Raw genomic sequence first — 16720 nt, forward strand, 5'->3', positions numbered from 1 at the left:
ACACAGAGACTGTGGTTTTCAGGCAAACACGGGAGCATGTGGTGGAGACCTTGCCCGTCCCCTTCTAAGGCTTGGTGAGATTACACAGGTGTTTTCACTCTAAGAACAAGGTGGATTAAAAAAAAGAAGATCTTGGGGCGCCTGGGTGGCGCAGTCGGCTAAGCGTCCGACTTCAGCCAGGTCACGATCTCGCGGTCCGGGAGTTCAAGCCCCGCGTCGGGCTCTGGGCTGATGGCTCAGAGCCTGGAGCCTGTTTCCGATTCTGTGTCTCCCTCTCTCTCTGCCCCTCCCCCGTTCATGCTCTGTCTCTCTCTGTCCCAAAAATAAATAAACGTTGAAAAAAAAAAAATAAAAAAAAAAAAAAAAAAAAAGAAAAGAAGATCTTGAACGTTCTTTTACTCTGTTCAGTTCAGGTTCTTAGGCGACCAACAGCTTTCTCCTGGGAGAGCAATCCTCAAGATTTTGCGTTTTCTTTTTGTGATTTGTGCTTGGATATTTGTACCAGGAAACATAAAAACGAAGAAAAAAGAAAACCCAAGCCTCTGGTTGAGAATTAAACCATGTTCCTGAAGAAGGGAGGGAGCGTGGCTTAGCAGACTGGGCACTGGATGTGATTAAAAAACACTCGAGACTATTTTCACCTGCCTTCCTACTCCTGTAGAAGGCACTTCTGCCCCAAGTTCCATGGTGGTCGGTGGGTGTGGGGGCTCTCACCTCCTTCTTGACTCGGGCGTCTACATCTGCCTACCCAGCTGGGCCTCGACCCTGGCACGTTCAGGGGGCAGACAAACCCGACTAATTTACTATCGCAGCTGCGGTTCAACCCCGGGTCTTCCCGATTTCCCGCCGTTCTCTGGCTCGCGTCGCCCCAAACCTGGACTCATTCTCTGCTCTCCTCCTTTTCTTAATCCCAGCACACACACACGGTAGGAGCAATTCCCGTCGGCTTTTGCTGGAGAATTTCCCTGCATCGGACCAACCTTCGCGCCTTCACTGCCGCTTCCCTGGTTGGCGTGTCACCGTCTCTACCCTGGAAGAAACCCACCATCTGGTGTCCCCACCTCCCCTTGCTCTTACACACGTCTGCCACCCAGCAGCCACAGTGCTTCTCCAGAACATAACTGAGAACACCTCATGCACCTGCTCAGAACCTTGTCGACTCGTCAGTGCCAAGCTGCCCTTCCTTGGTGGCCAGCAAGGCTCCCGCAGTTAGGGGATCCTTCCTTTCCCATCTCAGTCTTTCTCCTCGTCTCTCCCTCCCTGCCTCCGGCCACCCTGATCTTCCCGCCTCAAGGCCTCGCACTTACTGCTTCCTTGGCCCTCCCTTTACTCACATCTCTGCATAAACGGCCCCACCTCAGAAAGTCCTCTCCCCCAACGTGCTTTTGTAAAACGGCACGGCACACGCATTAGCCGCTCCCCCACCTTACTGACCGTCTTCAAAGCATGTTCAGTGTCTCTCACTACATCTGCATCTGTTTGTTCATTTGAGTGTGGAATGTCTCTCCCATCAGAATGTGTGTGCCTCGGGCGCAACAGTTTCACTGCAAAGCCGCTGAGCCTAGGTCATGTCAACGTACGGTCCGTGCTTCGTGAATATGTGTGCGTGGACTCCATGAACACGGAGGGTGGGCGATGGCGGGGTAGCTGGGTCCCTCGAACAGGCCGAAGTGAGTATTTGTGGGGATGACACAATAGTGTAGCGAAGAGATGAAATGTTTCAAAAGCAACTGCTGATAAAATTACCAACTTCCGGAAACTTCCAGCACATCATGGATGTAAGTCTGGAGTTTGGAGAAGGGGCACCCTGCAAGCACTGGGCACCCGGGGTTCTGGAGGCCGGGCCCTAGCAGGACTTCTGTTCCATCCTCTGCAGAGGCAGCTGTAAACATGTCTACGACCCAACCTCTAAAGCTCTCATTATTTTTCATTGCTTTACAGGCTGGCGTTTTCTGGCTACTCACGTAGACATGCTTTTTTCCTTTTCCTTCCCACTGCAGATGATCTAAAATGAATTTCTACGGCTCATTTCTCAACTCGTCTTTGCAAATGTTTTCTCATTGGGTCCGTCCCTCCTTCTCTCTTCTGGTGTCCCCTCACACTCTCGTCAGGACAGCAGGCTGCATTGTACAACGAAAGTTTGATTCTGTCCCCCGCCATTTAAAATGCTACACCGAATTAAAGGAAAGTATGATGGATTAAGGTTAATGGAGGAGACAGTCAGGACGTGTGCCTTACAAGAATTCCCTTCTGGAACCCAGAGTCATTCACGAACTTCCTGCTACAGCATATTTACCAGCAGATCCCAGTTCTGCTCTTATTGGGATTACGGGAGCCCCGGTGGTGGGAGTGGGGCAGGGATTGGGGCATCTGGGGTACAGCAGGATGTGCTTTAGTCTGGTCACGTTGTGCGCCCCTTGGGGGTGGTGGCACCAAGGACAGCTCCACAGATGGCACGATCAGAGGATATTCCTTCTCCCTTCTACTGGCGCCTACAGGGGACAAATACAGGAAACCTGTGGCTTTGACTTTCCTATGCTCCATGACGGAGTCAAAACCTCCACGCCATTGACCAGCTTTATGCATTTCTTCTCAAATGGCGCTTCACTGGGTAATTTTAGCGATGAATATTCACAAAAAACCCTGCAATATCATAGAAGGAAATGACTAGAAGCGGGATTAAGTAGAGTACACGTGGATAATTCATAAACGAGAGCATTTGAAGGTGATGGTTTAAAAATATGTCAAACAGAACCCCAGAAAAAGAAACCGCATAGTTCGGCATCTACGTAAAAGGGAGGTCTGAGGCGTTTCTGAATGACCATCTGGAAAAGAACAGAGGACCCGACGATCGAGCTGGGTCTCCATTTCTCTCCAGGCTACGTGGTCCTCACTGCGGGAAAGTCAGTGCAGAGCTGGTAGGGGAGCTCCCCACCGGGGTGGATCCACTTGTCCTTCAGCAGCCCCTCTGGTGCTTTCCAAGAGCTTCTGGGCCACCCGTCAAGTGACGATCACCGAGGTCAGCAAGACAATGCACACGGGTCGTCAGAAAGAAAACTGTTCTGCTTACTCCTTCCTTTCTCAGAGGAACGGTCGAGCCACACTGGGCTCAAAACTATTTCACAAAACGTTGTCACGCTCGCTCTGGAGCCGAGTGACGAACACATGTTATAAATTATTTCTGCACAAAGTCTTGTCTCAGGGGAGCCGATAAATATGCCGATGGAGTTTTGACACAAACACGGTTACTGTTTTTTTGTGCTTGAGAGACACTGTTGTGTCTTTCCAAAATATGTCCAACTCTATCTAGGAGACAGAAGTTGTCTTACTCAACAAAGGAGTAATAATTTGTAAGATTTATTTCAGGGGGATGGGCGTTAACAACAGTCAGCATATTACTTGCGTACTGATTTCATTTGCAGTTTGGAAAAGGAAAATCTCAGGTCACTGGTTATCAACCCTCAGGGTGCTGGAGAGCTGTCATATCCTCGGCTATCCCAGAGGAGGCAGACACGTTCTCTGAGATGTCTCACAACGACAATTATAGACCGTCTAAGAGCCTTGTGTATTGTGACTTGTATATTTAAGCCTCTAAGTATCTCTGGGAGGTAAGAACTCTCCCTATTCTGATATTTAAAGGAAGAAATCGAGACTGAGCTTAAGGAACCGACCAACATCGTACAGCTAAAAATAACAGATCTGGGGCTTTAAGCCCGTCAGACCTCAGAGCACAAGCTGTTTTGCTTCCAGTGAAGGGTCTATAATGCGCACACCCCTAGGCTAGCAGCGGGCGCCCGGGGGGACATCTGGCTGGTCGTGCTCAGCTCCAGATGTCTTCAGGCCACAGCTTCGTTGCCATGGGCTCCGTGTCCGAGCTGGCCAGACCACTCGGCCCGCAGAGATCGTCACACCACCTTGATCTCCTGGTTTATTGTCATTTTTGAAGATGACAGATTTATTGAGATGTAATTCACACACCATACAATTTATCCACTTAAGACGTACAATCCAGTGGCTTGTAGTATATTCGCAGAGCTGTGCAACCCTCACCGTCATCACTTGGCAACATTTCCATCGCCCCACAAAGAAAGCCCCCACCCCTTAGCCATCACCTTCCAGTGCCCCTCCACGACGCCTGGCAGGTGCACATCAGCCTTCCACCTCTGGATTTTCTTATTTGAACATTTCACATAAACAGAATCCTAGAACACGTGGCCTCTTGTATCTGGTCTCTCAGTGCACCGTTTCCAAGCTCCATCTGTGCTGTTGCACGCGGTGGCTCTTTTTTTTTTTTTTTTATTGCCCAATAATATTCCATTGTAAGGATTTACCACAATAAACAAACTCCATTTGTCATTTTACGAGCACATTTGCACTTTTTGGCTATTCTGAATAACGCTGCCATGAAGGTTTTTGGGCACGTTTTGTGCACATTTTTGTGTGGACGTGTCTTCCTGGCTCGCAGGCAGACATTGGAAAGTGGTGGGACGGTTACATGGAAACCCTGGTTTTAGCCACTCGAGGACCCGCCAGACCGCTTTTCCTCATTGCTCATTGCAATTAAGTAGTTCTCCTCAGCTAGCTGCTTCTGCAAAAGTGACTTTTCTTCTGGAAAGCACGCATACTCGAATGTGTCTTCAACCGTCAAAGATTCGACATCTGGTTGGCCATCAATAGCCACTTTCAGTAACAGAAGCCAAGGGGAGGGTTGAGTCAACCCTCCAGTGAGGGCCCCGCCCTTCTTTTTTTCCTTAAGTTTATTTATTTTGAGAGAGTGAGTGAGAACAAGGTGGGGAGGGGCAGAGAGAGAGAGAGAGAGAGGGAGAGAGAATCCCAAGAAGGCTCCACACTGTCAGCGCAGAGCCCGACTTGGGGCTCAAACTCACGAACTGTGAGATCGTGACCTGAGACGAAATCGAGAGTCAGATGCTCAACCTACTGAGCCACCCAGGCACCCGGCCCTGTCCCTTCTCAACACTAGGAAGGAATTCAGTAAAGGACACAACAGTAACGGCTGACAGGGTGACACTGTGGCCATCCCGGGCAGCCTGGGAAGTCTACTAAATGTATTTATCATCTAACGTTAGGATCACTTCATCTTTTGACTCCTTACATTCTAGAGGGTCAGATTAAAAAAAAAAAAATCACAAGAATGACAAACCCCTGTCTTTTTTCTGTACTGATGAGCAGGTAAGAAAGAGAAAAGGTTTAACTTGAAGTAAGAAAAACTAAACAGACCAACTCCCCTACATGGAAAACTACTCTGAAGAGACTCACATGCGTGGTTAGAGACAGTGTCACTGTAGGTGTTTTATTGTCAGGAGGCAGGAAATGGACTGAACATCTGCCATTTCTCCTGTGTCTGCATATGAACTATCTCCAGTTTTGAGTTTTCTCTAGGTTCGTGGAGTCTGTTGCCAAAGAATGTGTCATAGAAGCTAGTAGATACTGACTGAGGAGAGAAATGAGCGACGGTTCTCATACAGCATTTTTATTGGCTGTTGTTAAAAGTTTTCCTGTTGCAAAGTTTCCCTCTCTTGCCTAGTCCGAAATTTCATCTGAGTGGGCTTGCCCACCGCGACCTGCTTCAAAGACAGTGAGCACAGTTAAACAAAACTTATATGGTATTTTGTTTGTGAGATGTTCAAAGCACAGAGGGGCAAATTTATACTCGTCACAACACATGTAAAGGCAGCAAAAGCCACTACTGTGAAGAGTAGTTAAAATTTGCACGGCAATGACATGTCCTTTTAAAAGAATTATAATACATGTCAGGGAATCCACAAATAGACTTCTTCTCAGAAATAAAAACCCAGATTTCTCAATTTGCTTCAGTATGTTGGGTAAGAAACAACAGCAGTGGGTGTCTCACAGAGGAGAGCATTGTGTTGATTCCGATTTTATGTGAAGTTGACCATCTATAGAAATCTCCCATTTTGATTAAAATTATGAATTCACAACCGTGAAGAAATGTAGAAGTGTAATTATTTTTGATGAACTGGAAACTGCCCTTAGGATGGAAGGCCACGGGAACAACCCCCATCCTACATTCTGCCTTGGTCCTTACGTCCAGGGACCAGCTGCTTGCGCTCGCGTTCGTTCCCTAGAAAACACGAGACCTTCCTGTCTAGCAGCCAATCCAGGAGCTAGATTTCAGCACACTGACCACATCTTCCTTCTCTGTGTCATACTTGTACGCTTTGGGTCCTGAAAAGAAGTAAATGTAGCCTAGAAGAGACAAAGTTGAAAATGTGGTTACTGAAGATGACCTAGAAATCCGTAAATGGAGGATTTGGAGGTCGTCCTGGAGGCGAACTGGGGATTTGTCAGCCGGAGCACAGGACCTCTGACTTGTCGCTCATCCCTCACCTTCCGCTGGGGTATACCCTCCGGGAAATCCCCTCCCCCGTCTCTCCCTAGTGAACCACTGGCCATTCTGTAAGCCTCAGCTGAAGTCCCACCGTGAAGTCTCCAACTGGGAATGTTGGTTCTCATCTTTTCTTTCTTAGATCACCTGCTGCAGTTGCTGTGAAGATGGCCACACAACTCAGTACGAAATTACACTGTCTTGTTTTCTAGTAATCTTATCTATGTTGGATGGAGGGGCATTTCCGACTGTTGTTAGCCTCTCCCCAAGAGCAGAGAATGTATCAGGAAGGGTCTCTGAATTTCTGAACAGAGTCCAGCTCTGTGCTATATACTCAAGAAGAATGTGTAGACTGGTCCACCAGATCCAATCGCATTTATTCCACTTGGTTCAGTTCAATTCAACTTTCCCGGCTACATGATAGATTTCAGGAGTTGAGTGATGGGAAAGGGAAAGGCCCTGGGAGGGCCACGAATGTGCACATTTTCAAGATGAAAAGGGCAGTTTTTACTGGATGGGCTTTAAGATGTACCCGACTGATGGACTGAAGCTGTACTTTTAAAACTTTCTATTTGCAAAGAGAGATTCTGGATGGCACACATTTTATACTCTTTCTAGCGACGTGGTTTGCTAAATTTATAAGGGACTCAGGACTGACATTAAGAACAAGAACTCCCATTTGGAAACCTGTTTTCTGTCATGTGAACGCACAGCCCAGATTTCTTGCCACAGTTTCCACAAAGAAAGTTTTTGGTGGAAACACTCACCATTTAATTCCACAGCAGCATCTATCTGGCCATTAACTCCTGAAAATTCCTCTTCAGTGTTCTTTGGGTAGTCTTTTTCCATTTTCCCTTTTCGTTCGTCATAGCTGGAAGAAGTGTTATTTCATGAATGATGTTAATAAGAGGTTCTTATCCATTGCAGGTGACACGGTGCTACTTCGGCATATTTAGCCAGGGCTGATTTGTGGCTTTACATGCACGTGTGTGTGCCTCTTCCTCTCTGTGTCACACACATGTGCACACACACGCGTGCACACACACACTCTATCGCTTCTCTTCCAAGTTCCTGGGATTCTAGGACCACTAATTTGGCAATCATTTGCTCCAAACAGTCTAAACAGATATATTCTTAGAATTATTCTTGGAATTATTAATTAATCATTAATTCTTAGAGTTATTCTACGCGTTATAGCAACATGTTCCTATAATTAAAAAAAAGACACGCTGCCTCTCGAAAGGAACTCTACATATATTTTTGGTGCTTTATTAACTGTTTCAATGATCCCCCGCCCCCCTCCACGCATGAATCCGTGGGCTTAGATTCTCGTCCGAGAATCAGTTGAAAGCCCTTCATGGGGACTTTTTAGTCATGGGCTCCTTGCTTCGAAGCCGTGGAGGAAGGATCAAACAAACAATGCAGAGCGAATAAACACAGATGTGAACAGTCAATAGATAGCGATCAGAAACAAGGAAATCTCGGATAACTGAGCCTCTGCTTTGAAATCAGTTGAACTGAGTTAAATCGCTTTTGTTTCCTGGAAAGATTATACGACTGACCGGAGAGTAGATTAACTTTCTTTTTCTGGATACGCAGTGATAACTCAGAAGACTGTTTAATACATCTCTTTGTGATCTGCGTTGCCCCTTGTGAAAGAGACTGACTCGTATGAATCAGCGTGACTCGTACGGTTCGGCACGTAGGCAGTTAGGCAGACTTGGTCTCAAGTGTGAGAAAGTTCCTTCTTCGTCGGCACGGAGCCCCCCGTGGGCACATTCCCAGAGTGGACACCACCCGCCCCCTCCCGCCCCTGCCCCGAGAGGTCAGCCGGTTCCTGCTGGTGCCTGGAGTGCGGGGCAGTTTCCTGCTGCCACAGACGACAGCCGCCTGCCCAGTGCGCCCGGCGGGTGGCTCTGAGTGCGGGCTGTGGGCGGGGGACAGACCTGTCTGGACACTGGGAGGGACCCCACGCCAGGAAAGAAGTAGTCGGGCCAAAGTGACAAGTGGGTTGAGCTGCTTGGTGGAGTGGTGTGGACGGGAGTGGATGCCGAGTGTCCCCAACTCCCTTTTCGGGAGTCACTGCACACAGATAAAAGTGGGAAGCATTTACTGTGTCACCAGAAGTGTCGATACCGTGTGTGGGGACGGGGCACCTGGGTGTGGGGAGTGACCGCAATGTCTCAGGAGAGCAGTCAGGGCAAAGCTGGAGGAAAAAATAGGAACGGCCTAGGCACATTGGCTCCTACATTTCTTTTGTTCACTCCCTTCCAGGCTGTGAAAAATCTGCAGTCGTTCATTCAAAGTGCCTTGCTTATTAATCTTTGTTCACTAGGCTGTGTCTACTTGCTTCCCTGACACGGTTTTATGGAGGAAATGGAAGCTTTGAGGAAGAGAGATCTAAAGCCTAGAATACTTGGGGAGTAAGTGCAGAGGGGAGGGCGAGGGGAGGGTCTGCAGGCGGAGAGGGAGGTGGTGGGAGGGTGGTGCCCCTGCCTTCCTCAAATTCTTTGTCTGAAGCCAGCCCCGTGCTCAGGGAGTGGTGGAAGGACTTTCGTGTCTGTGTTCTCTTTCGCCTGCTCGGAATGGAGCCCTCGAGCCTGCACTTTGTACACCAGGCTGTGCCTCAGCTTTGTGCATGGTAACCAAACATTTAGGAGGGACCTTGAAAACATAATCGCCATTTATACTGTTTTGCGGCAAAATGTGTTCTCCATCCGAACGAGTGACTGATGAAAGAACGCCTGCAGGGAAACCACTCGCAAGCGGGGGTCTGCCTGTCACAGGCATTGCGTGCTTCTTATTACAGTGGGTGGGTGGTATATTACAGTCAATGGGTGTTACATTACAGTGGATGGGTGTTATATTAAAGTGGATGGGTGTTATGTTACAGTGGGTGGGTGTTGTATCACAGTGGATGGGGAGGGCTGGGGAAAGGACAGAGCAAATACCTGTTGTTCTCGAGAACAGAAAAACAGTTTAAAGGCAGGAATACCTTTTAAAGAGAGAATACTGATTATCAACCCAATAGGAAGATATGGAGGAAAGATCTTTCTCTTTTATCTGTCTGCTTATTCACAAAGAGGGGTGGCAGTAATACCTAAGATCTTATACATAACTCTTCAGAGGATGACAGGGGTAATAACATAATAAAAGTGTTTCGGGAGAAACAGGAAGAGCATTACCATCAAACCATCGAAAAGAATTACCACTTGTTTTCATGATCATTTCGTAAAGAAAAGAGACCTTAACACCAAAAAGGCAGAGAGGACATAATCTCAGCATAAAAGACGGTTCTTGCCAACAACGTGTCTTTATACTGACCTGGACTGTACCCCTACATTTATGAAGTTGTTCTGTTCCTATTTTGCTGTGGGTTGGTGCAAAGTCTGTGATAATCTAGTCCTTGGTTTGTGGGCAGATTGTGAGGGTTTCTGCTACAGAGCAAAAAGCATACTGTGTACCATCAGATGGCTCTGGGTGTGAGCTGACTCTGTCACCTCCCGGCTCTGAGATCAGGGGAAAGAGCTCTGAGCTCTGGTTTTCTTATTTGGAAAAGAGTGGTCATGAGGATGAGAGACAATTTACACACACACACACACACACACACGTTCCTGGCATATGTAGACACCAAGAACCATTAACGGACCTGCTAGCATGGGGTTGAGTAAACTTGGTGACTTGACCTGGGCCCTTAAGTCATCCAGGAGCTTAATCTTTACCTAATCTTCAAGCACACTTCATCCGGGTAACATTTTGCAGTAGAGGCAAGGGTGAGAAGAGGTGGAGAAAGGAGGACTACAGAATGTGGAGGTAGTCCAGAGAGCACAGCGGAGATGCGATTACGATTCAGAAGGTCTACTGTTACGTTTCGGATTCTGCTGAGGATAAAAGGAAGTTGTGAGACGGGATGAGAGCCACGGGTGTGCGTAGTTTGACGACGGAACATGAATGGGGAAAAGGTCACGAAGAATGACTGTGCGGAGGATGGCGAGGACCTCTGGGTTTGGACTCACAGGGCACGAAATCCAGCCTCAGATGGACCACTTTCTAGCGAGGTGGCCTGGAACTAATGATGTAAGCTCTCTGAGAGGCAATGTTTTAGCTGTTAAGTGGAGAGAGGAGCACCTACTTCTCAAGGTTGTTGAGAAGGCAGAGGGAAAATGAAAGAATATGAGGAAATACTCACCATGATTCCTAACACACAAGCCATCCCAAAACTAGCTGAATGAGAATGTTCAGGAAAGAAATGCATTTTTATTGTGCGTCTGTCATGTACCAAGCACCTGCTAAAATCACTGCCCGCAATGTCTTATCTTGTTTGTAAAACCTGAATACCAACTAAAAATGATTGACCCGTAACCATGTTTATTTCCTCTATGAGCTTCTGTTTCATCATTTAATATTGGTTAATGGAAATAGATATTAAAGAAATCACGACTGGCAGTTAAACTTTACTGGCGATATCATAGCGCCATAAATGTGAGGTGCTTTTTTTTCAGATATGTTACCTTACTCTCCACCTTGGTAATCTAAGGGCTTGGGGGACTATTTTGGTAAAGTGCCAGCATGTGGTTTAACTTAATGCTTTGAATTTAGATCGGGTAGGAATTCTGGTGTGTCCATTATGATGATTTCTAGCATGTGCCAGTAGCAAAAACTGACCCCATTCTGCCTGCTTTGAAGCACTGAAAGAGAGCTGTGTCTGCTTAAGGAAAATGTGAGAAAGGAGGGCAAAATGGGTAATTTAGTGGTAAGGTATCTAAGTTCCATGTTTTCAGGAAGTTTCTTCAAGGAGACCTTTCTAGTGAGATGAAAACCTGGAATCCCCTTTGAAGTTCATAATCTACTTCAAGCTAGGAATTAATGGCCTTTTGGGGAGAAAGGGCCTTGTGCAGAGTGTAGACCACTCTCTACAAGTGGTCTAGGAGGAGAGTGGTCAGGAGTGGGAAGAAGGGAGGAGACCATCCCACATCGGGGTTAGGAACCCTGCCTTTGAGGGAAAGGGCTGTGGGAAGATTTTGGAACAAAGACTCTGTAACAATGTGGAAAAATATTGATGGTCTCCATTTCCACCTGATTGTGTGATGACATTTAAATTGGCATTGCCAGCCTGAATTCTCTGAGTTCAAAACCTGTATAGAGAACCGTCTTCTGGACATTTCCATTCTTGGGTTTCACCAAGATGCCAAACGCCACATGTACGAAATGGAACTCCTGTTTATTCCTTTATTTCTGCTGTACGTAATTGTATTCTTTCCCCCACTGAAGGGCCTTAGCATCTTTGCCAGAAATCAGCTGACCATATGGGTGTATTTCTGGACTGTCGATTTTATTCCATTGATCTCTAAGTCTATCCTCATGTTCCTATCACACTGTCTTGATTACTCTTGCTTTGTAGTTAAGTTTTGAAATTGGGAAGGCTGAGTCCCCCACTGTGTTCTTCTGTTTCAAGATATTTTGGTTTTCCTGGGTCCTGTGAGTTTCCATGTGAATTTTAAGATCAGCTTGTCCATTTTTTTTTTTTTTTTTTTTTTTTTTTTTTATTTTTTTAAAAAAAATTTTTTTTTTCAACGTTTATTTATTTTTGGGACAGAGAGAGACAGAGCATGAACAGGGGAGGGGCAGAGAGAGAGGGAGACACAGAACCAGAAACAGGCTCCAGGCTCTGAGCCATCAGCCCAGAGCCTGACGCGGGGCTCGAACTCACGGACCGCGAGATCGTGACCTGGCTGAAGTCGGACGCTTAACCGACTGCGCCACCCAGGCGCCCCAGCTTGTCCATTTCTACAAAGGAATCCAGTGGTATTCTGATAGGGATCGTGCGGAGTCCTGTAGATCAATTTGGGGAGTATTGTCATTTAAAAAATATTAAGGCATCCAGTCCATGAACATGAGGTATCTTTCCATTAAGGTCTTGTTTACTTTCTCTCAACAGTGTTTTGTAATTTTCAGGTTGGAAGTTTTCCACTTCTATTAAATTGATTTCTAAATATTATTTTTCTTTTTGGTGTTATTTAACTGGAATTGTTTTTTTTAACCTTCATTTTTGGATTATTTGTTGAAGTGTATAGAAGTACAATTGATTTTTGCAAAATGAACTCACATTCTGCAACTATGCTGAACTTACTTATCAGTTCTACCGGGTTTTTTTTTTTTTTTTTTTTTGAGAATTCCTTAGGCTTTTCTATATAAAAGGTCATGAGATCTAAACAGTTTTACTTTTTTTCCAATCTGAATGCCTTTTATTCTATTCATTCTTGCTTAACTGCCTTGCCTAGAGCCTCCATTACAGTGATGAATAGAAGTGGTGATAGTGAAAATTTTTGTCTCGTTCCTCATTTTAGGGGGAAAGCATCAAGGCTTTCACCATTGAGTATGAGGTCAGCTGTGGGTTTTCATAGATGCCTTTTCCCAGACTGAGAAAGTGTCCTTCTGTTCCTAGTTTGTTTAGTAGTTTTCATTTTGCAACGGTGTGGGATTTTGTCAAATGCTTTTTCTGCATTTGAGATGATCACATGGCTTTTGTTTCTTAACCTATCAATATGGTGTATTACGTTAATTGATTTTCAGAAGTATTTTTGAGTGATTTTTGCATCCGTATTCACAAAAGCTATTGCTCTGAAGTTTTATTTTCTTCTGATGCCTTGGTCTGGTTTTGGTATCAGGGTAATACTGCCCTCGTATAATGGGTTGGGAAATGGCCCCTCCTCTTCTATTTTTTACAGGAGTTTGTGAAAAACTGGCATTAATTCCTCTTTAAATGTTTTGGTAGAATTCATTACTGAAACATGTAGTCCTGGGTTTTTCTTCATGGATCATTTTTTGGTTATGAATTAAATGCCTTCACTTGTTATGGGTTGGTTCAGGCTATTTCTTCTTGAATCAGCTTCACTCTTTTATTTCTAGGAATTTGTCCATTTCAGGTCTTTTATCATATTTATTGGCATACAGTTATTCATAAGCCCTCCTTTATAATCCATTTAATTTCCGTAAGGTTGGTAGTAGTGTTCCCGCTTTCATTTCTGATTTTAGTAATTTGAGTCTTCTCTTTTTATTTTTTTAAAGTTTATTTATTTTGAGCGAGAGAATGAGTGTGTGCAAGTGGGGGAGGGGCAGAGAGAGAGGGAGAGAGAAAGAGAATCCCCAGCAGGCTGTCAGCATACAGCGTGATGTGGGGCTTGTTCCCACGAGCCTTGAGGTCATGACCTTAGCCAAATACAAGAGCTGGTTGCCCAACTGACTGAGCCATCCAGCACCCTGAATCTTCTCTTTTTGATTAGGTCAACTCGTGAGAAACGTATCTATTTTGTTGATCTTTTCAAAGAACCAAATTTAGTTTTGTTGATTTTTCTCAAATTGCTTATATATTCTCTACTTCATTTATTTCCACCATAATCTTCATTATTTACTTCTTTCTGCTGGCTTTAGGTTTCATTTGCACCTTTTACCCAGGGTCTTAGGTGGAAGTTTAAGTTATGGACTTGAGGTCTTTTTTTTTTTAATTTTTTTTTGTTTCAACGTTTATTTATTTTTGGGACAGAGAGAGACAGAGCATGAACGGGCGAGGGGCAGAGAGAGAGGGAGACACAGAATCAGAAACGAGGGAGACACAGAATCAGAAACAGGCTCCAGGCTCTGAGCCATCAGCCCAGAGCCCGACGCGGGGCTCGAACTCACGTACCGCGAGATCGTGACCTGGCTGAAGTCGGACGCTTAACCGACTGCGCCACCCAGGCGCCCCGATTGAGGTCTTTTTTTAAAGGGCATTTAGAGCTGTGCATTTCCCTTTGGGTACTGCTGTCACTGAATCCATACGTTCTCAAATGCAGTGTTTTTGTTTTCATTCTTCTTTTAAGTATTTTCTAATTTCTCTTGTGATTTCCTCTTTGACACACCGGTTGTTCATTTTCACATAGTTGTAAATTATCCAGTTTTCCTTCTGATACTGATTTCTAGCTTAGTTTCATTATGATCAGAAAAGATCTTTGGTATGATTCAGTTGAGACGTGTGTGGCATCCTAACATGTCACCTATCCTGGGCAATAAGCACTTGAAAAGAACGTGATTTAGTTTTTGTGTCAAGTGTTTGCTAGATCACCATTAGGGCTCGTTGGTTTGTGGCGCCGTTCACAGTTTCTGTGCCTTATAGATCTTGTTGTGTGTTTGCTCCGTTCATTACTGAAGTGAAGTAATGAAGCCTTCAATTATAATTATTCAGTTGTTTCCTCCCTTCATTTTTGTCAAGTCTTTTTTTTTGTTTGTTTTGGCTTCCTGAATTTTGGGGGTCTGTTGTTGGGTTGTTTTATCTTCTTGGTTGATTGACCCTTTTGATCAACCCTTGTTTTGATCAACAACCCTTGATTGATCACTAAAAAATGTCCCTCTGAATCCCTAGTAATGCTTTTTATTTTAAAGTCTGTTTTGCCTGATATTAGCATAGTCATTCTGGCTTTGTTATGATTGCTGTTTGTATGATAGATATTTTCCTCGTCCTTTTACTTTTAGTCTATTTGTATCTTTGAATATGAAGGTGTGTCTCCTTCAGCATGGAGCTGGGTCTTGTTTTTTTTTTTTTCCATTCAGTCTAATAACCTCTGTCATTTGATTACACTGTTTAATCCATTCACATTTAATATTATTGATGTAATTGGATCTGATTCCACCACTTTGCTTTGTACACGTCTCATGTCTTTTTGGTTCCCTTTTTCCTCCTTAGTGCTTTCTTTTGCATTAGTGAAGATCTTCCAGTGTACCATTTTAATTTCTTCCATGACTTTTTCACTACATTTAAAAAAGTTATTTCCTTAGTGGTTGCTGTAGACCATATCATATATACCTTACTTTACCACAAACCGTTGGATTTATACTAACTTAATTCCACTGAGATTCAGAAACATTATTCCTATAAAATCCATTCTTTGGTCTTCCTTTTGGTGGTGGTATTGTTATATTTATTACATCTGTATATGTTATGAACCCCCAAAATACATTGTTCTAATTACTATTTTAGATAATTTAATGTCTTCTTGAGAAGCTGAGAGGAAAGTATATGTTTATAGTTTTTGATATGTTAACTTTTTTTTTTTTATCATTTCTCCTTTCTTTTGTTGTTCTTGTAAATCTGCATTACAGATTTGATATCATTTGATATCATTTCCCCAGCTTAATACAATTTTCCTTACACCCACTTCTTTGATGCTGTTGTTGACAAATATATGTTTCTGAATATTATAGGCCCAATGATACAATTTTATACATATAAATAATAAACATATATACGTGCAGTTTTAAACAGTTAATTTTAAAATCGGGGGTGCCTGGGTGGTGGCTCAGTTGGTTAAGAGTCTGACTTTGGCTCCAGTCATGATCTTTGGCTCACGGCTCATGAGTTTGAGCCCCACGTTGGGCTCTGTGCTGACAGCTCAGAGCCTGGAGCCCGCTTCAGATTCTCTGCCTCCCTCTCTCTCTGCCCCTCCCCTGCTCACTCTCTATCTCTCCCTCTCTCTCTCAAAAATAAATAAACATTAAAAAATATAAAATCAGTTAAGAGAAGGAAAGGGAGGAAATATACCTTTATTCTATCATAATTACATAATTACGTTTACTGGTGCTCTTTGTTGTTTTAATGTGGATTCAAAGTGCTGTCCAGCGTCACTTGCCTTCAGCCTGAAGAACTTGTTCTAGTATTTCTTGTAAGGCAGATATGCTAGCAATATACTCTCTCAGTTTTGTTTATCTGGGAATGTCATATTTGGTCTCCATTTTTGAGATAGTTTAGCCAAGTGCAGGATTCTTGGTTGGGAGTTTTTTTCTTTGAGCACTTTGAAGACGTTTCCCAGCACGTCCTGGCCTGCCTGGTTTAGCCAACCTGCCATCTTGTCGGCTCTGCTCCAGTCACACTGCTGCCAGAGTGAGATTTTTACCACATGAATCTTACTGGGTGACTCCCTTATTCAGGACACTTAAAGATATCCTTTTTTTATAACTTCACACTGGTCTCTCTGGAAAGGTGCAGGCCCCCTGTCATCTACACCTCGGTCTCCTTGGGCCCCATCTCTCATTCTAGCTGCATTATGACTCTTGGAGCTGCCTGCAGTTGTCCCCAGACATACAGGCTGTTTTGCGTTATCAGTGCCTCTGCTTTGTCTGGAAGCCACGCCCCCCCGCCCCGCCTCCCTCCTGGGAAACTCCTACTTTCTTCTCAAGATGTTCCTTCTTCGACACCTTAACTTCCTCTAAGAGTTCCTTCTTCGACACCTTAACTAGAGCTGGCCATTTCCTATTTGTTTTGCCCCAGTGATCCCCATCCAGTCTTCTACGGGGGCACCTGTGACACTTGGATTGCTCTTA

General features: G+C 44.6%; 1 protein-coding gene across 1 annotated transcript in view; it reads right to left on the bottom strand.

Moving 5' to 3' along the window:
- Positions 1–6015: 6015 nt before the first annotated feature.
- Positions 6016–16720, bottom strand: part of MMP20 (matrix metallopeptidase 20) — a 51200-nt gene continuing 40495 nt past the window's right edge. The window contains exons 9-10 of the mRNA XM_030333616.1: positions 7135–7238; positions 6016–6228 (exon numbers count right to left, since the gene is read on the bottom strand). Coding sequence (XP_030189476.1) covers positions 6128–6228; positions 7135–7238 — 205 coding nt within the window. The 3' untranslated portion in view covers positions 6016–6127. The remainder of the gene's footprint in view (positions 6229–7134; positions 7239–16720) is intronic.

This window comes from Lynx canadensis, chromosome D1 (assembly GCF_007474595.2).
Source record: "Lynx canadensis isolate LIC74 chromosome D1, mLynCan4.pri.v2, whole genome shotgun sequence".
Lineage (NCBI taxonomy): Eukaryota > Metazoa > Chordata > Mammalia > Carnivora > Felidae > Lynx > Lynx canadensis.